General features: G+C 39.9%; 1 protein-coding gene across 1 annotated transcript; it reads left to right on the top strand.

Moving 5' to 3' along the window:
- Positions 1–9,702: 9,702 nt before the first annotated feature.
- On the top strand, positions 9,703–23,698 carry PLAC8L1 (PLAC8 like 1). Its single transcript, XM_007194173.2, has 4 exons — positions 9,703–10,039; positions 14,793–14,926; positions 21,629–21,765; positions 23,449–23,698. Exons 1-4 carry the CDS (start codon positions 9,759–9,761, stop codon positions 23,587–23,589), a joined length of 693 nt encoding a protein of 230 aa, XP_007194235.2. The 5' UTR covers positions 9,703–9,758; the 3' UTR covers positions 23,590–23,698.
- Positions 23,699–25,778: the final 2,080 nt, after the last annotated feature.

Raw genomic sequence — 25,778 nt, 5'->3', positions numbered from 1 at the left:
TTGAGGCCTCGAAGAGAAGTAGTTTGTACCATACTTTGTTTTTGTTTTTTAACAAATTATTACCATTTCCCAGAAGCTTCTGGTATTTCAGATTGTTACAAAAGTGTCAGTATGCTTCTTGTATGAGGTATACTTCATATTATTTATGAGGCTAAGGAGCATTTAACAACTTTTTATATTATATCCATTGTGGAGTTAGCTGTTTTTCTTCTTTAAAAAGAGTAAATTAGACAGCTAGTTTTGCTTTTTAAAAAGAACTCTCATGATGATTTTAAAAGAACAAATGAGAATATTTTGACTTGATTATGATCACTCAGTATTTTGTATAAAGAACAAATAGGTCTTATGTTTATAAGAATTTTTTTTAGCTTTAATATATTCAATTAACCACCAATACTATTTTTTCAAGGATAATATCAATAGTTTATAAACAGTTTATTTGATTTTCACTAAATTTAGGTGAAATTTTAGGATTTAGGATTTCCCCCAGAAATCTGCATTTATCAGATTTGTCTTGAGTCCAATTGTGTTTAAAGATCAAGCCAACGGGGTCTTCCCTGGTGGCACAGTGATTAAGAATCCACATGCCAATGCAGGGGACACGGGTTCGAGCTCTGGTCTGGGAAGATCCCACATGCCGCAGAGCAACTAAACCCGTGTGCCACAACTACTGAGCCTGTGTGCCACAACTGCTGAAGCCCATGCGCCTAGAGCCCGTGCTCCACAATAAAGAGAAGCCACCGCAGCGAGAATCCTGAGCAGCAGCGCAACGAAGAGTAGCCCCCACTCGCCGCAACTAGAGAGAAAGCCCACGCCCAGCAACGAAGACCTAATGCAGCCAAAAATTAATAAATAAATAAAACAAAAACCATAACAAAAAAGATCAAGCCAACAGCATTGCAAATTCTTTTATTCTTTCTGGAATGTCTTTTGATATTGTCTGTGCCATCTGTTTTCATAAGAGGAAAAAATATTAGGTATTGATTGACAGACAAGTAAACCATTTCCATTTCTTGAAGGTTTAGTATGGGGAAAGACCAACTCTGATAATCCTAAGGAACCTGAATTCTAACTTTTCAGGTCATGTAAAGAGATTTTATTGAGCTTCCTTATTTTGCTTTATACAGTTTGAGATTACTGGGCCTAGTTGAATGCTCTATTATAGATTCATGAAAGCAAATCATAGAACGTTAGAATTGAAATATTCCTTAGAGATCATTAAGTGCAAATCATTGTATATCTGCTAGGAACAGGCTGTATAGCAGAGTGGGTAAGGTTACATTCTCTGAAGTCAGGCTAGCTAAGTTAGATTTCCATTTCTTCCACTTGCTACTTGGGTGGTTTTGGCCAGTTACTCAGCCCATTTCTTCATCTGTAAAATGGAACTAGTAATTTACCTACTTTCTGGGCTTACTGTGAGATGATTAGATGAAACAATCTAAGAAAATTGTATATATAGCATAGTGCCTGGCAAGTGGTAGACCTTCAGAAATGTTACTGACGATGATGATGATGATGATGAGCCTTCAGTAAATGTTACTGAATACTACTACTTCTACTACTACTACTACTACTACTATATCAGGATTAAGATATAAAGATTATATTAAGATTACTATGGGCCATAATCATGTCATATTTGTTTGGTTCTTTTGGGGCAACTGTTTTGTTTGCCCTCCATTAGATTCTTTTCTGCTCCCTCAATCTGCATAGCCTTAGTTATTCCCAAAGTCAAAGTAATCCTTCCTGGGGCCTAAAGCCTACTTATGTTTAACTTAGGCAAATTAAATGAAATGAGCTTGGCCAAAAAAAAGAAAGGTGAAAGGAAAATAATTTTACTATTTAAGTGATTGTGCCTATTTTATTAAATGAGCCTATGAACCTATACTTCCTTGGATTAAGTGTGAGTCGGGCTTCATGGATTCTCTGTTCCCTCAGTCTCAATTCCTATGTGTCTCTCTTAAGAATAAATGTCTTGCTGGGCTGAATATATTTTTTATGTTTAAAGATATATAAGTTTTGTATAAGGAAGCCTCTAAGCATAAGCCTATTACTTCCCCAGGTGTGAAACTGAAAAAACAGCAACTAGTTGAAATGCTGAAGGAAAAATAAGCTGCATTGGGCTTATTGTTTTATGGGAGATGGTTACCTTCCTAAAGGATTTTAACTCTTTTTAAGTTGTAAAATGTAATGCACATAAACAAAAAGTGAACAACAATAAGAAATCTATAATATACACACAAATATATAAAATACATACAAAAAATGAACAATGAAACAGAATTTATCAACAAAGCAAAAACCTATGTAATCACCACCCTGTCACGGAATATCACAATGCCAGCACCTTGGAAGCCTGCCTTACGCCTCCTCCCATAAAGACAAGCTTATCGCCCAGTGTATGAACATTCTTTATACATGTTCCATGTGAGCTTTTAAAGAATGTTTATTCTGCAGTTGTGGAATTCTACATATGTGCATTAGGTCATACTTGCAGATTGAATTGTTCAAATCTGTATCCTACCGTTTTGTTTTCTTGGTGTACTCTTTGTTTTGGAGACATACTGAAATCTCTCATGACCCTGGATATACATATTTCTCCTTCTAGTTCAGACAATTTTTGTTTTATAAATTTTGATGCTGTGTGATTAGGTGCATATAAATGTAGATTCTACTATGTTTCTGGTAAATTGAACTTTTCTAATTAGGAAGTGTTCCTTTATTTTTTCCTAAAGGCTACTTTGTCTAACATTAGTATAATAACATCAGTCTTCTTTTGGTTAGTGTTCATGTAGAATATCTTTTTCCATTCTTTTGCTTTTAACCTTCTGTCACTTTATTTTCTTTTTACATTTTGACAAATTTTAAACCTACAGAAAAGTTAAAATAATTGGCTACTAAACATCCATATACCTGTCAACTGAGATTTGCCAGTTATTAACATTTTGCTCCATTTGCTTTCTCTCTCTTTGAACATACATTTTTAAAAATGAACTTTTTATTTTGGAATAGTTTTAGCTTTATAGAAAAGTTGTATCTAATGTATGGAGAGTTCTGGTAAACCCTTCACTCAGTTTCCCCTAATGTTATTATTTTATGTAACCTTGGTTCAGTTGTCAAAACTAAGTAATTAATACTGGTACGCTGCAGTTAACTAAAGTCTTCATTAGGATTTCACCAGTTTTTCTTTTTTTTAATATTATGTCTATATTTGTATAAATTTTTATTTATTTATTTTTGGCTGTGTTGGGTCTTCATTGCTGCACGCAGGCTTTCTCTAGTTGCGGCTGGCAGGGGCTACTCTTTGTTGCGGTGTGCGGACTTCTCATTGCAGTGGCTTCTCTTGCTGCAGAGCACGGGCTCTAGGCGCGCAGGCTTCAGTAGTTGCGGCACGCGGGCTCTAGGGCGCAGGCTTCAGTAGTTGTGGTGCATGGGCTTAGTTGCTCCGTGGCATGTGAGATCTTCCCAGACCAGGGATAGAATCTGTGTCCCCTGCATTGGCAGGCAGATTCTTAACCACTGTGCCACCAGGGAAGTCCCACCAGTTTTTCCACTAGTGTCTTTTTGCTATTACAGGATCCTATCCACGATACTACCTTGCATTTAGAATATAGTTTTAAAAAATTTTCAACCATTTAACAGTAAGTTGCAGACACCATGACAATTCACCTTTCAATACTTTAGCATGTAACCCCTAAGAACTAGGACATTCTCTTGTATAATAAAAAAAAAAAACATATATATATCTTGCCAAAGAAATGTAACATTGGGCATATATTTTATATGCCCAGTGTAGTTTAGCAATAATATTAGGTATTTTTTTTCAGGGTCTATTCAGAGATTAAGCATTACATTTTGTGGTCATGTCTCTTGACCTCCTTCACACTAGAACAGTTTTTCAGCTTTTCTTTTTCAGTCTTTCATCACAGTAACATTTTTGATGACTCCATGCCAGTTGCTAGTAAGTTTGCCTCACAATCTGGATTTGTCTGTTTTCTCATGGTTGGATTCAGATTTTAAAATCTTGGCAAGACTACTACAGGGTGATATTTCCCACTGCATCATGTATTGATGATTGTCAGGTTCATATATTGTTGGTGTGTTCCCATTACTGATGATACTAAGTGTGATCACTTGGTTAAAGTAGTATCTTCAGATTTCTCCATTGAAAAAGTAATCTTTCCCTTTTGTAATTAATTAGTAAGTAGCCTGTAAGGTGATATTTTAAAATTTATGTGAATATCCTGTTTACCAGCAAACTTTCAGGAAATGGTAGCATTCATCGATCATCTTTCTGCCAGTAACTACACTGGTAGTTGTAATAAGGTGAATTCTTAATTTTATCATTTCTTCTACACGTATTAGGTATCATTCTTCTGTAAAGAAGAGGTTTCCCCTTTGCTTCCATTTTTTGCCTTTCACCATTCTTTACAAACCACTATGGACTGATGGGTTCTTTTTTTTCATATATGCTATAATCTATTACCGTTGTTATGCTTTGACTGCTCAGATTTTCTGGAGTTATCCAGTGGGAGCCCCGTTCAAGCTAGTTCCTGTGTCCTTTTGCTATCTCCCCATCAGTCTTGGAACATTTCTTTGCTTAATGGCACAACAAGCAGTTCCCTGTTCACTTTGTATTTTCCTGTCCCCAGAACAGGAATCAGTTTTTTCTCCAAGGACCTCTGCTTCATTTTAATGGAGAATAATATTAAGAAAGCAAGATCTGGGTGTGTTGTGTGCTCATTGCTACTAAGTTGTGGGGTTTTTTTAGGCTTTTCCAATAGGCAGAGCTAAGAAATGTGTATATATAAAAATCATAATTTTATCTAATACCACAATTCTTTCTTGCATTTTCCCTGAAAATATTTGTATCTTTCTTCTCACACAGTGAAAATTCTGGTTCCCAAGAACCTCAGTATATTTACTCATTTGCTCTGTTAATAATTTCAGACTGGCCAATCCAGTGCTACTATGAACAACAGATTTACTAAGTAAAGTTCAATATATATTTTTTGAAAAACAAAAACATATTTGCAGTTCTTTGTGTCCTTAAGGTGTTTCTCACTAAGGGAAATAGTCAAAGCACTGTGTTTAAATGTTACTTGAATGAATTCCTTTTCATTTGTGGTTTTAATATAAAGTCATTTGTTTCTCTTTCTTATTCAATTTTATGGTTTTATTCCCTTTTTATTTTTTGAATAAGTAAAGTACTTACACTGTTTGAAAGTCAAAACTACATCCATTCAGAGAGTTTTTACTCTCTTGCACCACATTCCCATGTTCTATAGCTAACCATTTCACTAGTTTCTAGATTATCTTTCCTGTGTCTCTTTTTCTAAAAATAAGCAAATATTTATTTATATGTACTTTACTTCCTCCTTTCTCATGTAAAAAGTAGATGTTATAGATAATTATTTTATACCTTTTTTAAGTTAACTTTATTTTTTGATAACTATATGTATATATTTTTTTACTTTAGTTCATGGAGATCTCTTTCTTTGTCCTCCTTTTCCTCCCTTGCCCCCTTCTGTCCCTCCTCTTCACTCCTCTGTGTTATACTTTTGTAAAGGTGTACCGTAACTCATTCAATTAGTTTCCTATGGATGGGCATTTATCTAAGTTTCTGATATTTTATAGAATCTGTATAGAATTATATAGTGAGTAACTTTGTGAATATGTGGTTTTGTATTTGTGGAAGTGTATCTTAAGAATAAATTTATGGAAGTTGGCTTGTAGGTCCAAGGGTAAATGCATATATAGTTTTGTTAGCAGATAATCTGGGTAAAAAAGCATATTAGGCAGAGGGTACAGCAGGTGTAACAGCTCTGAGGCAGGGGCGTATAGCTGGTGTGCTGAAGGGGTAACAAAGAGGCCACATGAAGAAACAGGTCTAGAGAGGACAAGTGACCTGTCCAGATCCTATACATCAGTGGCAGAGCTGTGTTAGAGCCCTGGCTTCCATAGCTCCAGTCCATCGCAGCATACTTATTAAACAAGGAATGCATGCATGGGAAACAAGAATGTATTTGACCAAGGCCAGCGATGTCAGGGCTGTTAGGTCAGAAGAGGGAGAAGTTTCTATGGACTTGAGTCAGATAAGACTTCACAGATGAGGTGCGACGTGAAGGATTATTAGGATTGGAGTAGCAGCTAGGAGAGCAGGGCCGCATTCCAAGCTTTTAGAACCAGGTGTGGATAAGGGCTAGGAGGTGAAAGCAAATGCATGGCTTGTTTGGGAGATAATGCCAGGAATGGAATGTTTATCTTGGAGGAATGAGAGAGAAATTGGAAACAGGTAAGTAAATTGGGCCTTATTATAATAATTCTTGGATTCCAGGCAGAAATTCGAGTTGATTTAATTATCTAGAGAGTCACTGCAGATTTTTAGGTGGGAATGAGATGATATGTTCCTTCATGTCTTTTATAGTTTGTGGTAGTTTTGTCTTTCTGGTTTTCGCTTGAAAAATTCATTCACTTAGTCATTCTGATGACTATTTACTAGATACTTATGTGCCTGGCTCAGGTAAGTTCTCAATGTTAGCTGATACTTTGTTATGATGTTTTCTCTCCTTAATATCTTTGGACATAACTTCACATCTGTATTAGAAAATACTTAGATGCCACCCAAGACTTACAGCATCAATTAAGTTTTCTAACTGCTCACTGCTGTCCTTAAAGCTTAATTGATTATAAGCTAGGGAACCCCCCCCCCCACACACACGCATGAAAAACAAACAGGATAGGACATGATCCTTACTCCTAAGGGCTTAAGGAATGTGACAAAGGAGTAGTTAACTGCATTTTCACTTTGGAGGAGTAAGTGGTAATTTGTTGTATCCCTTGTTTTCCTTATACTGGAGTTAGGTCTAGAGCTGTGCTGTCCAATAATTTAGCCACTAACCACATGTGTCTGTAGACGACTTGAAATGTGAGTAGTCTGCATTGACGTGTGCTGTAAAAGCGTAGAATACACTTCAGATTTCAAAGACTTATGACAAAGAGAACGTAAAATACCTCAATAATTTTATGTTGATTACATGCTGAAATAATATTTTGAATAAATTGGATTAAATAAAATATATTAAAGTTAACTTCATCGGTTTCTTTCTACTTTTTAAAAAGTAGCTACTGGAAAATTTTAAATTGCATATATGACTCGCATTTTATTTCTGTTGGACAGCATGGTCTACAGACAAAGAGATTTAGGTTAAACATTACTTCCCGTTGTACCATATCAAGAGATATGTAATATCAGTTTGTCCCACTCTGAGTGATGCTAAATTTGATAATTTCTCAAACTCTTCCTTTTAAAGATATGTTTTGATCACTTGCAGAACTTTCCATTATAAAGATACATATTTTTAATCACTTTCAGAGTTTTTGTTATAAAGATACATTTAAAAAAACACTCTCAGGACTTTCCATTATAAAGATATATTTTGAGTGTTTCTCCAGAGTTAAGATTCGTTATTTCTTTTACAATTAGAAATCTGTAGAGTGATGTTTTGGCACCTTGCAAATGTCCTGTTCCCAATTTTTTACCTAATGGTTTTATTACCCCCGATCCTTTCCTGAATAAATTACGTTGGAGACTGCAAAATGGTGATTTTCTAATGCCAAAATTATTACCAAACCAGACTTGGGTTTGCTTACCCGCTGCACAGCAAAGCCAAGCTACTGACACTGGGTTGTGGTGAAGGAAAGTGCAGCATTTATTTGCGGGGTGCCAAGCAAGGATGATGGACAGGCAGCTTGTGCTCAAAAGACCGGAACTCCCTGATGGCTTTCAAGTACGAGTTTTTAAAGGCAACATTTGGGGTGAGGGTTGTAGCTCCTGGACTTTCTTCTGATTGGTTGGTTGGTGGTGAGGTAACAGGCTAATGTTTTGGGAATCTTAATCATCAACTTTCTGGTTCCAGCTAGTCTGAGGTTTCTGTGCTTATGGTCAGCAGATTGTCACCATCTTCTACCAGGTTGGGGATCTTAGTTTCTGCAGAACAACTCGAAGATGTGCATCAGACTGTGTGTATATCCCTTTAGGAGGAGCTTGGCCTCTGTTTTATCGCTGAACTATTTGCTTTTCCTTTATTGTTGCATTCCCTCACTTCCCTAATTAGTAAATTGCCTTAGTCTTAGCCCTTTAGAACTTAGTGGGAAGGCCTAGGAGACTAAAACCATTTTCTACAAATAAGAAACAGGGAACATGGAGGGACTTCTGTACCTGAGAGGGCCCTGCAAGGTCCTGCTCGATTTCAATCTCCCCTTTTCTTTGATACTACTCAGTCCTGAGGGGAAGAGGGGCTGGACAAGAAAGAGAAAGTTTTGGATAGAGTGGTTAATCAGAAACTCGGCAGGGGACTCTGTTTCAGGGGACTGGGTTTCAGTTACCTTTTCTTTTCCATAAATAGTTGTCATTCTTCTATAAAGAAGAACATTTCTTTTTCTTCTTTCTCTTTTTCATTTATTTTTAGGTGAAAGAGCTGTGTGGCATGTGGATTGGTCACTTCATACAATAGATGTTTGATTAGAAAAGTTGGCACAAATGAAATTTTAAAATATGGAATCAGCTTACATGTGCAATGGTTGCTCATTCTTCAAAGGAATCTTACTGTAAATCTTTTTGCAAAGCTAGTGATCACTTAGCTTCTGTTATTCTTATAAACTTGAATGTTCATATATAGCACATTTATTCAACAAATTATTGAGTGCTAATTCACAGTGTTTCAAACACTGTGTTAAGCACTTGGAATAGAGCGGTAAGCAGAAGAAACATGGCTGTCCTCCATGTAGGCTGCATCCTTACAGTTAAGAAGACAATGAGAGTTGTCCAGAACCTAGTGAGTGAAGGCAATTATGAAGCTGTATCTGAAGGATCTTGATTTGGGAGGTATTATATAGGCTTTTGCTAACAACCCTGTTCAAGTAAATGCTTTGAAGTTCAGAACCCTAAACAATCATTCTCTATGGGTCTGATGAGAATATATAGTAGAGTTGGCAATTTCCACCTGTTGCCTTTCTAGTATAAATAACATTGAATTTTTATTGCAGACCCCTCCCCTCAGTGTGCAATTTTCTCTAATTTTTTTCCTCTAGGAACATTTTCCTAGTGTTTCTGGTGTCCGTGCCTCTATAAGACATGCTCTAGAGGCATACTTCAGAGGTTCCTAAGACCCTGAAGATTCAGAGCAGTAGGGAGGCGATCACCAGCCAAGCCCTGCTTTGTTCACCAGATTCCATTTGGGCTGTGTAGGGAAGAGGCAGCACCACTTTCCTGGCATGCTCAATGAAGTCCATGGAAGAGTAGGAGATTTCTAGAAGTTGTAAAAAATCCTTAGAGACTTGGGGCAACTTAGCATAGCTTAAACTTTAGGAAACCATCTTTTATTAGGTGGTTTCAAGCACGATATCTGTGCTGAAAGACCTTTCTTTCTGTCTCTGTTTTCAGGTTATTTGTGGGACTCATACCCTCTTGCTGAATTGGACCAGTGGCCCTGGGGATGATGAGAGGTCCCCACTACTTCTCAGTTACAAGGCATGGCGGAAATCTGTAGCCTTTTGAGTCCCCTAAGGAAAGGTCAAGTGACACTTAGCTAGATAAATGTTTGCTAGAGTTACCTCTTAAAGCAAAGGGATTTTTTCCACCAAAGAGAAGTTTTCTTTTTATTTAACTTACACTATATCTTCAGCAGTATCTCCCTTCAGGTTAGTAAGACGGACATGCCCACAGTTAACTGTGTACCTGTCTTTAAAGAAATAAGATGTCTGCCAGTTACACTGCTATGACCTCAGGTTCCAGAATATCAAGGCAACATTCTTTAGATGTTTCATTTTGGATTGAACCTAAGTTTAGAATCAGTCAGCTTATTGTTGAAGGGAAAAGGATATCCCAAGTGACAAGAAAATACCTGTTAGCTATGAATTGGTTTGGAAATTACTTCTCTAAGTTTCCTGAGGATATTTCCTTTCTCAACACACACTCACCTCTGTTGCTTTCACTCATATCATCTGAAGATGAAGAACATTTTATTTCCAGCTTGAGGTAGGGAGTAGGGTGATTTTACCCCCAGCTTTTGCTCTTTGGTTGGAATATCAAATCAATCTCTTCTTATAAGGAGCCAGGAAAAAGAAAACTGGGCTCAGGAAGAAAGCTGCTAACATTTCCCGTGTGTACTTGAAAAGGAGGCAACTGATTATTTCCTTCTGGCCTTGCTTGGCTGGTGAAAAGAGAAGAGCTGGCTTGGATGGAAAGGTGTCTCTTTATTCTTAACTGAAAATGTTGCACCCTGACCAAGTGAAACTTTATTTCTGGTGGCTGCCATTAATTTCCACCCTTTTGAAATCAAAACTCAAGAGTTTTGACTTCAGTTAAGAGTTTGAAATGGTTAATCATGGAGACCTCAGTGGAAGGCAGAACAAACTCTTAGTAGTGCAAGTTTCATTAAGGTAGAGGGTGACATGAAACCCCCCAGGCTGAAGCACCAGGTGTGTGGGGACATACAGTGGGGAATGTGTTTAGCTGATGGAAGAGGTGAAGGTTAGAGTAAGGCTGAAAAGGGGGAAGGCTGTGTGTCTCATCTGTCTCAACTCTTGTTTGGTAGGAGCTGATAACTTGAATGACTGCAGTCAGTCTTCTGCCTCCCACCAGTTGAAGCCTCTCTCTGCTTCTCTCGTTTATGGTGACCAACCCTCTTGGTTTGCCTGAGACTGTCCTGATTTTAACACTGAAAGTTTTCCATCCTGGAAAAACCCTTAGGCCAGGGCAAACTGGGATGATTAGTTACCCTGATTGAATTTTAAGGTATTTGGGTAGCATATATGACAACTGAGAAACTCCCCCCAGTCTCCTCCTTCTGTTCTTTGTTTCTCAGAAAAGTGTTCAGGATACCCTAGGGTATGTGCAAGATCCTTAATTTAAATAATAACAGTAGCTGCCATCAACTGCATGCCTACTATATGCCAAGTACATAATCTTGTTTAATCCTCAGGACGACTGTGGAGGTACGATAGTTTAAATCCAATTTTATGGAAGAGGAGACCAGAGCTGAGGGCTGGGACAAGTTGTATTTTACAGGGTCAAACAACTAGAATGCAGCTGAGCCACATTTGTACTTTAGTGTGCCTGAATTGAAGCTCTGTCCTCTTTACACTAAATGAAGAACTTGCTGAATTTGATGGCAAATGGATAGCTACTCTGGTTTAGAAACTGTGTGACCATCAGCTTCACCCACTGCTTCCAAACTCATTCCTATTAATGGTAGTGCAAGATTCTATCTATCTAGAGTAATATACAGAGCTAAAAGCTATGTAGGAAGCTGCAATAGCTACTTTAGTCTGACACCTGTAGCAGCCCCTGAATAATTATTCAGTTCTTAAAGGAACTACTAAGTGCCTGGCACATAGCAGGTACTCGGTGAAGGGTAGCTATGCTTCTTATTTTAATTTTGACACATGAGCTATAATCTTGAACTGAAATGTTTTAGCTAATGAATGTCAATTCAAACATTTTAATATAAAAATCACCAAAGATTCAGAGTATTAAGGAAAGAAAATAATACAGTTCTTGAGTTCAAAATTAGGCAAACACACACACAAAACCCCCTTTTTTTTTCCACCAAGGAAAAGCTACCCTCTTAGTTATTTGATTTGCAATAGCTAGAGGACAGGCTTCCTTGCCATAATAGGTGTTACACATATAATGCTGAGATAGAGGCAGAAAATTCTCTTCTAGGGCTCCAAGCTATAAATGCGTTTCAGGGGAAAATCTAATCTAGGCGCTCAGCCCTAAGAAACTCCTTTACTAAAATTGTTGGAAACTCTTAGTGTAATAATGGAAGTCCCAACTTGCAGGGATCACGTTGAGAGGTAAATGCCCTGGGTTTTGTGGAGGCATGCAAGAAGATTTTAGGCTACTCTCAATAAAAACTCTTTTTTTTTTTTTAAATTAATTAATTTATTTATTTTTGGCTGTGTTGGGTCTTCGTTTCTGTGCGAGGGCTTTCTCCAGTTGCGGCGAGCGGGGGCCACTCTTCGTCGCGGTGCGCGGGCCTCTCACCATCGCGGCCTCTCTTGTTGTGGAGCACAGGCTCCAGACACGCAGGCTCAGTAGTTGTGGCTCACAGGCTTAGTTGCTCCACGGCATGTGGGATCTTCCCAGACCAGGGCTTGAACCCGTGTCCCCTGCATTAGCAGGCAGGCTCTCAACCACTGCGCCACCAGGGAAGCCCCTCAATAAAAACTCTTGATGTTTTTATGTAATCAATTCACACCTGGAAGGTGTGCCTTTACTAGAGAATGAAACATGGTTAAGGTCACATAATCTGTAGCTAGATTTGAGGAGAACTCAAATATAATGGAAGAGATGTGTGAATTGAGTTTAATCCAATTCAACAGTTGTTGTGCACGCGCTAGCTTTCAAGGAGTGCACTGGATTCTGGGGATACAGGGAGAAGCAGCAGGTGTCCCCTGACCTCAAGGAGTTCACATGGAAGTAGAGGAGATAAGATATGTATAGAGGTAGTTTCTTCAGGACCAATCTGAAGTCTTCATAGGTGTCTTAGTCTGCTCGGAATTTCATAACAAAATACCACAGACTGTGTAGCTTACAGAACAGATACTTATTTTCTCACAGTGCTGGAGGCTGGAAGTCCAAAATCAGGGTGCCATCGTGGTCCGGTTCTGGTGAGGACTCTTCCTGGTTTGCAGCCTTCTCTCTGAGTGCTTACATGGCCTTTCCCTTCTTATAAGGCCAGCAGTCCTATCGGACCAGGATCCTACCCCTATTCTTTATTTAACCTTAATTATCTCCTTGAAGCCCTACCTCCAAATACAGTCACATTGGGAGCTAGATCTTCAACATATGAATTCGGGGAGACACAATTCAATCCATAGCAGTAAGCTTTAGCCCACATGATAGCCAATATATTAACACGTACCCATACCTATGTTATATAATGCCGAATGGATAAAAGGGTGGGGATGTTTCACAGCTCTACTTTGACACTTCTAGATAGGTCACTCCCAACTCTACTCGCTCTTCCAAGCTCTTGTGCAGCATTCCCGGCTGTTGGCTGGGATGCCCCTCATGTCTCACTGACACTGTAGATTGGCTGTGCTCCCAGCATCCTCTTCCCTTCTGCCTTACCTCCTATTCTATTTTCCTTGCCATCTCTGTTACACTGACATCACCACCTACCTGGTAGGAGACGCAGAAGCCACTGCAGGGATCATCAGTGGTCTCCAAGTCCACCTGTATCAGGTTTCAGGCTGTTATCAGGATGACTACGTGGGCGTTGCCTGGGAACTTTATTATGAACACTGATTTCTATACCTCATCCCTGGAGTCCTGTACAGTGGTCTGGGGTGAGGCTTGGGAATGCGTTTTTTTTAACAAGCTAATGTGCTGTCAGGTTTGGGAGGGTGTGGGTAGTATTGGCGGAATGAAAAAGAGGTGTGATCTTAATAACAAGAACAGTGCTCCCCATATTATGATAACTTGCAATCCCATTGGATTTAATGTCCCAAATCAGAGGTTCTCAAAGGGCAGCTGAAAAAAAAAAAAAAAAAAAAAAAAGGGCAGCTGTTTCCAAGATGCCCCCAGGGTGTTGCCTTCAGGATGCTCAGGAGTATTCTACTCTGGCCTCTAGGTTTTGTGTCCCAGGTGCAGAACCTTGGTGACTATTGCCGTAACAACAGCTGTTACAGGAAGAAATTCTGCTGTCTTTTTATTTTCTCTCAAGTATGAGGCAAGCTCTTTATTTCCTCATAACACATCAGAGACCAGGTGCAAAACTCTTGATGAAGCTTGCTAAAAGGGTAGCCCCAAACAGAGTAACTGCTACTATGTACAGGCTCAGACTCATTCTCATTCTCTGGCTCCTCTATCCCACTCTTGACCTGCCCCTTCCAGGAGGCTAGATAACAGCTTGCCCTTCACTATAGGACTCACTCCGGGTATCCCCATGGTAGGCATTCAGGCAAAACTAACTTTCAGCCCCAGAAATAGAAGGAAGTTTTTTTCTCACCTCACTTTTGAAGCCCATCCCCTGGTCCTGTATTTCTATTTCAGAATGACTGGAATATCTATGCCCTTCAGGGAAAATCAAACCAGAGTTGTACTATGTGGCTGCACGAGGACAACAATATAGTAGTTTGATATCAAGATATATTCTGAAGTCTGGGTTATTCATTTAAATGATACTACCTGTCCCACTTCAGTAGGCTCGTCCAGATTTAGATGTACCATTCAGTCCAATTCCTTATTAGTCTTTTCAACAAAGTTTCAAAATCCTTGCATACAGCCTCACTCAGGGTCACATTGTTACACATGCTGTGTGCACAATAAACAAATTATCTGTCTTTCAGTCCACATAATAACCCTGTGAGGTAGTTTTTTCATCTTAAATTTGAACAAACAAAACAGAGAGGTTAAGCCACTTAACCAAGGTCAGGCTTCCAGGAAGTGACATGCTGGGGCTTGAACTGAGGACTCTTGGTTCCAAATTTGTGAATTTATTATTAAACACTGAGAAACACTGAGGAAGTAGACTGGACATTGAGTCCGAGTGACAGAACTTGGAATAACAATGCCACTAATAGAAATGGGGCAAAAAGTCAGAGGAGGAGGTATGATGGAGGAGGAGGGAAGGAGATGGTGAAGTCAGCTTGGGCTATGAAATAAGAGCCACTGGGCATCACTGGGTCCCTATCTCTTTGTCACTCTGTCTTGGCTTGATGATTATCCTTCTGAACAATCTTCTTTGTTTCCAAGTTAATCACCATCCTTGACTCTCCAGGAGCCATGCACCAGCCCAGGCTGTGGTGAAGCAGCCTGTCCGGGGAGCCAGTGGCAGGACCACAATCATGATCGTCCAGACTGGTGGGGACTGGAGCACCGGCCTCTTCAGTGTCTGCAGAGATAGGAGAATTTGTATGTTTTTTCTCTTCCTTTAAGTTCTCCTTTACTATTTTTTTTCCTAAGACACCAGTGGGTAGAAAAGCTGCATCAGGCACAAGGACAGAAATTAAATGGTTTCAGACTAACTGGATTAATATTCTAGTGACTCAAATATACTCCTTGGCAGGAAGGATCTTGCTTTTCAGGGATGTGGATGTTTTTATAAAATAAGTGGTGACTTCAAATATTTTTTTAAATGACAAAATCCACTGTACGTAAAGATGCACAAAATGGGATCCCTTATCTGCAGCTGATGGAGTATAAATTGGTACAAGCTTCCCAGTGAATGGTTAGTAACACCTGTAAGAAGGACCTCAAGTGTTATGTAGCCTTCGACCCAGTAATTACAGTTTTAGGTATTTAGTCGAAGGAAATAAATCATGTACAAAGATTTAGCAGCATCATTAAATTTTGCAGCATTGGTTATTGTAGCAACAATCTAGAAAAACCTAAATGTTCAGTGGGGACTTCAATACAATGAATTATTATACAGCCATGAAAAGTCATGTTGTAGAATAATACTTCCTGAGATGGAAAAATGTTGGGATACAATTTTAAGTTAAAGAATCAGATTGTAAAACCATGTACATTCGACATTAATTTGGGGGAATATTTAGAAAAATATCTGGAAGGATATAAATACAAATGTTTACAGCAAGTGTCTCCAGATGGTATGCTAATGAATAATTTTTCTTTTTGCTTATCTCTAGTATTTCTGTGAAGAAAGTGTAGTACTTTCCTCACAGAATAGTGAGGAAGACCAATCATTGAATAAGACCAATCATAAAAAGAAGCTCCCTTTTTTTTTTAAATTACTTTTTATTGGAGTATAGTTGTTTTACAATGTTGTGTTGGTTTCTGCTGTACAGCAAAGTGAATCAGCTATACGTGTACATGTATCCCCTCTTTTCTGGATTTCCTTTCCGTTTAGGTCACTGCAGGGCATTGAGTAGAGTTCCCCATGCTATACAGTAGGTTCTCATTAGTTATCTATTTTATACATAGTATCAATAGTATATATATGTCAATCCCAGTCTCCCAATTCATCCCTTCCCCCCTCCCCACCTTGTATCCATACGTCCATTCTCTATGTCTGTGTCTCTATTTCTGCTTTGCAAATAAATTCATCTGTATCGTTTTTCTAGATTCCACATATAAGCGATGTTGTATGATATTTGTTTTTCTGACTTCACTCTGTATGAGTCTCTAGGTCTATGCACATCTCTGCAAATTGCACAATTTTCATTCCTTTTTATGGCTGAGTAATATTCCAATGTATATATGTATCACATCTTCTTTATCCATTCTTCTGTTGATGGACATTTAGGTTGAATAGCTCCCTTTGTTGATTGAAATCTTTTCAAACACTGGTTTAGGTGTAAAGAAGTACCAACAACACTGTCCTCTAGCTGCATGATTTTCCGCTGGGTTTGAAGTTCAAAGCACATTGATTCTATTTGTACCTTAGGACATTCTGACCCATCTCTGGTACCACACGTCAGTATCCTTTTCCAGGACCTGATGTTCTTGCCCTAGGGAGTAACTTGGTCACAGAATCTTTTTTTTTTTTTTTGGCGTGGGGGTTGGGGGCTGTCCTTTTTGATGGATGAGGGCCAGTCTCTTAAGTTCAACAGACTCTGGATCTGCTACTTTTGAAGAATATGGCTTCTCCACCCTTTAGAGGGTCTGGCAAGACCTGAATTTATCCTAAAGCCTCACAAGATGGATCAACCAGAGAGCTCTGAGCTGCTACCTGATCCACATCCTTATTCAGCTGAGTCTTGCTGAGGCAAAAACTCTAACAAAATTTTTTTGGTGCTCTGATCATCCAAGCCTGAGCCTTCACTGTCTGCCTGGGCCTCACAGAGAAGAGACCACCCAGCACCAAACACTACCCTCCATCGCTGTCCCTTTGACCATCTGACCCAGAGCTCAGCAGATTTCTTCCTGCCACAGCTACCCATGTGTACTTCTGACCAGACAGTTATGGCAGCTGTTCTCTGAATCACTCAGGATTCTTCCTGGTTCTTGTCTACATTCTCTGACTTTGGTTGTCACCCAGTACTGTGGTACAGAGAAGGTAGAATAGCTACGTGGAGATGTGGAGACCTAGCCCCAGTTTGCGAAGTGGACCATTTTCTTTTCATAGCTTATAGTTGGTGGTTGGAGGGGTGAGGGTATCAATGCATTTCTAAGTAGAGCAAAGCCTGGAACATAATGTAGTGGTTAGGAGAGCACATTTGTATTGGATATAGACCTTGCCTGAATCTTAACTCTGCCTCTTACTGGCCATTTGACCTTGAACAATTCTCAGGGCCTTCATTTTTCCACCTCTGAAATGGGAGTAAATAAAGGTGCCCACCTTAAAGACTGTCAAGATTAAAGCAGATAATGCATAGAACCCACTCTAGAACACTGGTTTGGAACATAACTGGATCAGAGTTTTTTTTGGTTGCATGCTACATTGGGTTAAATAGTGTCCCCTCAAATTCATGTCCACCTGGAGCCTCTGAATGTGACCTTATTTAGAAATAGGTTCTTTGCATTGTTGTCAAGTTACAAAGAGGTTATAGTGGATTAGGGTGGGCCCTAAGCCAGTGGCTGGTGTTCTTGTAAGAAGAGGGAAATTTGGACACACACACAGAAAAGATTGCCATGTGAAGACAGGCACAAATTAGAATAATGCATCTATAAGCCATGGAATGCCAAGGATTGCCAGCAACCACCAAAAATTTGGAGAGAGGCATGGAACAGACTTTCCCCCAGAGCTTCCAGAAGGACCAACCCTGCCAACACGCCAATTTCAGACTTCTAGCCTACAGAATTCTCCAACGAGAGAATACTTCCTATTGTTTTAAGATGTCCAGTTTGTGGTATTTTGTTATGTCAGCCCTAGGAAATTAATACACGAGCAAACATAGGATTTCATTAGAAGGTTATGGGGTAGCTCACAAAATCAGGAAATCAACTAAAAGCTAAGCTTAGGAGGGACAAGATGCATTATCAGGAGATAGCTGAAAGTCTGGTCAACTCCAAACATTTTAATCCTTTGGGTTTCCTGTCTGAGAATTGCTGTTTCAGCAATGGAGCCCAATCTGCCTAGCCTAGGTCATGCCTGCTGCTTGACTAGGCCAGGGCATTTTGAATGCCAGTTCTCTTATTTCCCACAATAGGGAAGGGATAAATTCCTGAATTTACTATTGGGGTGTGTTACTATGAAAATTCCAACAAATATACAATAATGCACTTAGTAAATCTTAGGTATTAATGTTATTGTTGTTTTAAATTTTTATTTTCCAGAATGTTGAGAGCAAAGAGTAGAATCAGGAGACTTAGATTGGTTGCTGCCCAATCCCAAGAGTACCTAAAAAGTTGACCAAAGAAAGGACCACATGCCACCCCCTCAGCCTTAAACATTGTTTCACTGCTTAGTTCTGCGCTCCACCCCCATCAGTGTTCAGGAGACCAACCACACAGGTCTTCTGGGTCCCTGCTGGTCCATTGGAGAGCCCATTCTAGGGGCAAGAAGGAATGACATGTGGAGAATACAATATTCTTTACAGCTGGACGTGATCTGCGGAGGAGAGGCCATGGATATACAGTACCGGGTGATCTTGAATGTACTGTGTCGTAATTGTAGTGGTGGTGAGGACACTGTCTTAGAACACACAAGTCCACAATTGTTTACTAGTTAAATACATAAAACATGAGAACATTTGGGCGTATGTGGTATGTGTAGTAGTTAAGACTTTGGAGCCAGACTACTTGAGTTCAAACGTGACCTCTGCCCCTTCTTAACAAATGTATGAACTTGGGCAAATGGCTTAAATCCTCTGGGCATTAGTTTGCTCATCTGTAAAATGGGCCTAATAATAGTAAATTTTATAGGATTGTTGTGAGAATTAAATGAGTTAATAAATGCAAAGTACTTTTAGCAGGGCTTGGCACATGGTGAAATCTGTATAAATATTACCTATTATATAATAAAACTTTGGCTTTCATTGTGGGTTTTTTTTTTTTTTATCATATCTGACTTCTGTCCCAAGGTAATTGAATTTTGGGTGTGTTTCCTCAGTATCTAGTGCTACCTCATAATGAACACTTAGATAACATGGATATACAAATGGAAAGGCTTAAAAATAAAATTAACAGCATGTGTTATATGAGTCATAAAAATAAGGTACAGGAGCTCCAGTGCACAAAACAACTTTTTTACAATATGCTTATTGAGGATGGTGGGCATTTCTCTCTGCCAGTTAAAGTGGTGCAGCTCAGGCAATTGTGTAAACACAATTTATTACTCACTTAGCTTGCCAGCTTTATAATTATGCAACTTTTGATTCATTTTTTATTTGCAGGGATATACACTACAGTATTTTGTAATTCATGCATAAGTTTTGATTGATTTTTATGTGCCATGATTTCAAAGTCCCCTAATTCAGGGTTGCATACAATATTACCACTCTGAACTCACTGCACGTTCATGGGCCATTTGCTGTCCTCTGACCTCTTTATACCAGTTGTCAGTGCTGAGTGGGATCTGCTGATCTCGCTAGGAGTAATGGTTTTTTTAAAATGTGGGACAAAACATCCCAGACTTAATCAAGGCTGAGTTTAGTGTTTGCTTTGGGCCAAGTGATGCCTCTAATACGTGATTTAGTGATTTTCTTAAGATTCCTGATGACATAGATGTTCTGTTCCTCAAAGATAGGCTGCTCCTTGTCCTCTTCCCCCCTCCAGTCCTCATGCCCTGCATGCACATGTGCTACCTCACCCCTTATATGAAACTGGAGAAGTCCAGAGTCCAGGCACATCCCTTGGAGGTTCTAAGATAAAACAGCATTCCTAGATTTCTGCTTCTTTGTCACTGAATTTGGGAGTGGGACTCTGCACTCCTCCCTGTTGAAGAGGGAGGGAGGGATGAGGCAACAGAGACAGGTGTTTGACAAGGAATTCTTCTAGTATGCTAGTGACATGGTATGTGAGCCTTTGTGTCTGGTGCACCAGAAGGCTATGAACCCTACCATTTCACACTCACTAGAATGGATAACATAAAAACGGCTGACAATAGCAAATGTTGGTGAGGATGTGGAACAACAAACTCTCATACATTGCTGGTGGGAGGGTAAAATGGTACAAATACTTTGGAGAACTCTTTGTAAATTTCTGGTAAAATTAAACATAAATCTACCCCATGACCTAGCAATTCCATTTCCAGGAATCCACCCAAGTGAAATGAAAATAGTTGTCCACGTAAAGACTTGTATTTGAATATTCATAGTGCTTATTCATAATAGCAAAAAGTGGAATAAACAGTGGGAGAATGGACAATTTGTAGGACATTTATACATTGGAGATACTACTCAACGATAAAAGGAACAAACTGCAGATACACATAACAACATAAATGAATCTCAAGAAACATGATGTTGAGCAAAAGAAGTCAGATACAAAAGTAAACATGATCCCACTTATACGAAGTCCAAATCGAGGTAATACTCATCTATGGGAATAGAAATCAGAATAGTGATATGTCTGGAGTGGGGGTGGGAGGACTGGAATTGTCTGGGAAGGGGCACACGGGAACTCCCTAGGGTGATGGCAGTATTCTACATGTTTGGTTACGTGGGTGAACATGATTGTCAAAACTCATCCAACTGAACATTTATGATTTGTGCATTTTCTTGTTTACAAATTATGCCTCAATAGCATATTTATTGAATACGTTTTTAAAGGTTATGGTTAGTTTTTTTGCTCTTTCATAGTTCAGATTATTTGTATTCATCAAGGTTGTCATCTTTTGCAATGATATAGCATCTTAATCGTTTACCAGGGGTTCTTAACCTGTGGTCCAGTGATAGTTTTCAGTGGATCCTTGAACCCCGTGAAATTGAACGCACAATTTTGCATGTCTGTGTTCATGTATTTTTCTCTCTCCTTCAGGAGCAAGTTCATAGCTATCACCATATTCTCAAAAGGGCCCGTGACCCAAAACATATTTAAAAGAGAACCTCTGTGTTAATGGTTCATGCAGGATGTGTAGGAAACAATATCAGTAGTTAAAGATGAATGAATGAATGAGTGACCAACTGTTTCCAGCTGATGTTCAAGGAACCAAGCCTCTACTAGTTTACAGATTAAAACTGGCACATGTCAGTTGCTCCATGAAGCTGCAAACATTGGCGACACCTTCTGGCCTGAGAAATAGAATAAAGTCCTTATAAGAATAGCAGGCAGAATCAGTGTACCATATGAGAGCTTTCAATCACATGTATAGAAGAAGACGCCTGCTATTCAAAAGTATCATATACTGTGTCTATTTTGAATATTGAAATTAGATAGATGAACATAAGAGAAGCAACAGTTATGTTTCAACTATAAAAAATTATTTAATGCTTTTCTCTTGACAGGAAAAACAATTACTGTAGTGAACGTTAACAGAATTGTAGCAGGTTCAGCTTTGCCAGTGTTTAACAAAAGAAGACAATTTTGATGTGGCTCAGTTATGGCAATTCTCATATAGTGAGTTTTGCAAATTGGCTATTCATTCTCAGTCCCTGATTGCAGGGGGACAATGCAGTATTAAATCGATGGCATAGGGCTATAAATGCTCTTTGAGATGTGAAGTTGCTCCAAGCACAACTGAGAACCTTGCTTTTATGTGGTTATTGACAGGTTTCTGTGGTCTCTTTTGTCCCATGTGTCTTGAGTGTGACATCGCCAGGCATTATGGAGAGTGTTTTTGTTGGCCATTGTTACCTGGGTCCACCTTTGCACTAAGAATTGGCACCAGAGAGAGACATAAAATACGGGTAAGTGTGTTTGGATGTATATGTGAAGCTGGATCTGTATGAGAACCTGTGCCTTTCAAACCTGTGATTTTTTTTAAAAAATGAGGTGTGGGTGAGGATGCTTAAAAACACCACACTTAGTGGAATACTTTGAGAAAGGAAAGGGAAGAAATTTCCGATTTCATTTGTTACTAGGATGTATATTAACGAAAATGCCACATTGTGAAGGGTGTTTCCAAGGGGGACCTATTATAATGTAGATTTTTGGCCACTTCTGTTTCTCTGTCTCTTATTACATCCAGAGAAGATGATAGGTAGAAGTGCACCAAATTTGGAGGATACACTTGGGATAATCTCACTTAAAATGTAGCCCATCCAGCATATACAGAAGTCACTCTGGGGGTTCCCTGGGGACCCTTCAAAGAGCCAGACGATTTCCAGCGCAGCTGAGACTGAGGTACAATGAGAGATTGAGGACAGACATGTCATACCTACTAAGACGTGGACAGATAAAAAGGCATCTTTTTATTATTTTATTTGTTTTTTTATTGGAGTATAGTTGCTTTACACTGCTGTGTCAGTTTCTGCTGTACAGCAAAGTGAATCAGCCACACGTATACATATATCCCGTCTTTTTTGGATTTCCTTCCCATTTAGGTCACCACAGAGCACTGAGTAGAGTTCCCTGTGCTGTACAATAGGTTCTCATTAGTTAAAGGCATCTTTTTATATATTCATGTGAAATGATCCCTAAGATATATATATATATATATTTTTTAAAGGATTTTCTTATTTATTTATTTATTTATTTATTTATTTATTTATTTATTTTTGGCTGTGTTGGGTCTTCGGTTCGTGCGAGGGCTTTCTCCAGTTGCGGCAAGCGGGGGCCACTCTTCATCGCGGTGCGCGGGCCTTTCTCTATCGCGGCCCCTCCCGTCGCGGGGCACAGGCTCCAGACGCGCAGGCTCAGCAATTGTGGCTCACGGGCCCAGCTGCTCCGTGGCATGCGGGATCTTCCCAGACCAGGGCTCGAACCCGTGTCCCCTGCATTAGCAGGCAGACTCTCAACCACTGCGCCACCAGGGAAGCCCTAAGATATATTTTTAAGTGAACAAAAGAGCAAGGCATATAAGTATGTAACGATTTACTTAAAAAGACTATATATATGTATGTAAAATGTAATGTGTATATATCTATATGTATCTATATATTTGCCTAGACATAGAATTTATCTGGAAGTGTATATAAGAACTACCAACAACGGTAGCCCCCTGACAGGTAACTGGGTGGTTGGTGACAGCTGTAGAAGGGGGGGATTTACTTTTTTCTTCCTATCCCTTCTTACTGTGGGAATTTTGGACCATGTGCATTTATTACTCCAAAAACGTAAATAAAATAATTATAAACATTAAGTTCTAAGAGGAAAAAAAAGATGTTGACAGAATTTTCTGTCAGTGAGACAGTGGTTTCAGGTACGAAGTCTTGAGGGCAGGTCTCTGAATTGCAAGGATTGATTAGGTGTCGAGCTGCTTGGCACTTGGGTCACCCGGTGGAGTTGTGTCCCTGGGCGATGACTTCAGGGTGGTGGCGGATCGTGGGGGCAGTGGGTGGGATGGGCCATGAGGTAATATAGCGGAGGTCCCTGGGAAAGGGAACTGAGCCTGTGTGATTGAGCCAGGACAGAGACCCGGTCTCCCCTAGGGCACGCTGTGCGAGGACTGGCTGGCAGTGCACTGCTGCTGGCCTTTTTCCATCTGCCAGGTGGCCCGGGAACTCAAGATGAGGACCTCCCAACTCTACGAAATCTACGCGGCCCCTTCGACTAAGGAAAATCTTATCTGACAGAGCAAGAAATCTCCTCCTCCTCACTTCCCCGCACCCTCCTCTCAAATCCCTCTTAGTAGAGAGATTGTTCTTAAGGTTTCACTGAAATAGTATGAAAATAAATGATTTCCCACTACTGTCTTTACTGTTGTCCTTTCTTTACATGTACCCCCAATGAAGACTCTGTTATTTGTCTGAATTTGCTTTCCCAGCCCTGCCATATTAGGCAGATTCGAGAGGTGAGTTTTTTGCCCTCCACCACCCTGCCTGGAGTTTGGGAAGGCTGCATTTTCCCCCATCTTCCCCTTTCACAAGAGATGTCTGGGAAGCAGGAAGAACTATTATATGGCTAAGCTAAGCCTCTTTTCTCAAAGTACCAATGATGGGGCAGAAGACGGTTTTATTTTATTTTTTTATTATTTTAAAAACTTTTATTGGATTATAGTTGATTTACAATGTTGGGTTAGTTTCAGGTGTACAGCCAAGTGAATCAGTTAGCACCTGGTCTGGGCCCTAAATATCACTGTAATGCAGGAGCATTGTCCTTCCCTTGTCCTGACTCCTTCAGTCCTGACTGGCATAAAGGAGAAAGTCTCAGCTTGTTGCTGATCCTGAACAGCTCTCCAGCATTTGTAAATCTTCAGCCCCAGATTCAAAGCCTTAGGTGGGCCACTGTTACAGGTTGAACTATGCCCCCACCCCCAACCCCTTCCCACAAAAGAGATATGGAAGTCCTAACTCCTCGTATATGTGAATGTGACCTTATTTGGAAATAGTCTTGCAGATGTAATTAAGATGAAGTCATTAGGGTGGGCCCTAATCCAACATGACTGCTGTCCTTACAAGAAGAGGAGAAGAGACACAGAGGCAGACACACAGAGGGAAGACAGCCATGTGAAGATGGAGGCAGAGGTTGGGGTGATGCTGCCACAAACCAAGGAGCGCCGGGGCTACCTGAGGCTGGAAGAGACAAGGGAAGATCCTCTCCTAGAGGTTTCGGAGGGAGCGCTTACCCTGCCAGTATCTTGATTTTGGACTTCCGGCCCCCAGAACTGTGAGAGAATAAGTTTCTGTTGTTTTACGCCACCCAGTTTATAGTACTTTGTTACCACAGCAGCCCTAGGAAGCTGATTCACCAACCATCTACCATGGGAATAGAATACTTTTTTTTTTTTTTTTTAAACATCTTTATTGGAATAGAATACTTTTGTTCTTGTTAGCGTGGCAGCACAGAGCAATGCTGAGCAGCTTGGGGTCTGAAGCTGAACTGCCTCCTTCATTTACTAATTGTGTAACTACAGGCAAATTTGCTAATCTGTCAGGACCTCAGTTTCCTCCTCTGTAAAATGACAATACTGTCTTCATAGGGTTGTGAGTATTTTAACAAGTCAAGACACTTCGCACAATGGCCGGGAAGGAGCAAGGACTTGGTAAATATCAGCTATTATTACTATGTACTGTTACCTTATATTTGCAGCAAATGATAATTCTCCATTTACAGTTGGGATATAAAGTTTTCTATCAAGTTTTAGGTTAAAATTGAGTTAATTAAAAGAAGAACATTAGGTAAATAATAATATAATTGGTTGGTGGATAGGGCAAACATTATGAAGGTGGTAAAACATGAATTGTATTGAGTGCTTGTATGTGCCAGGCACTGTTCAAAGCACTCTACTTGTTTTAAGATGTTTCATCCTTAACATCCCTCAGGAAGGAGCTATTACAGCTCCATTTTCCAGACAAGAACCTGAGTCACAGAGAGGTTAAGTAACTTGCCCAAGACCACACAGCTGGTAAGTGACAGGCAGTCAGACTATTGAGGCTGTGTTACTAACTCCTGCACTAAGCAAGCAGAGAAAGTTTCTGGCTAAGAGGCCTTCTTGGGCCCTCATGTTTGCACAAACTGGAGTTTGCTCTAGGGAGGCGAACTCAGCCTGGTGAACTCAGCCTGATGAACTCAGCCTGGTGAACTCAGCATCGAGGGGAAGTGTCACTCACCCCCGCGCTCAGCCATCCCCACTGAAACTGAGCAATTCATGTCTGACGAAGGACTCCTCTCAGCCCTCCTTTTGGATGTCCAGGGCAGCTGCCAGGGGCCAAAGCTCTTTGGGAACAATAAAATGCACAATGTTGACATTTAATACATGATAAAGTACTCCCTGCTCCAAGCCAGCTACTGAAAACACCAGGCCTGAGGGACGGGTCTA

The sequence above is a fragment of the Balaenoptera acutorostrata genome, chromosome 2 (genome assembly GCF_949987535.1).
Source record: "Balaenoptera acutorostrata chromosome 2, mBalAcu1.1, whole genome shotgun sequence".
Lineage (NCBI taxonomy): Eukaryota > Metazoa > Chordata > Mammalia > Artiodactyla > Balaenopteridae > Balaenoptera > Balaenoptera acutorostrata.
This window is presented reverse-complemented; position numbering and strand designations above follow the sequence as displayed.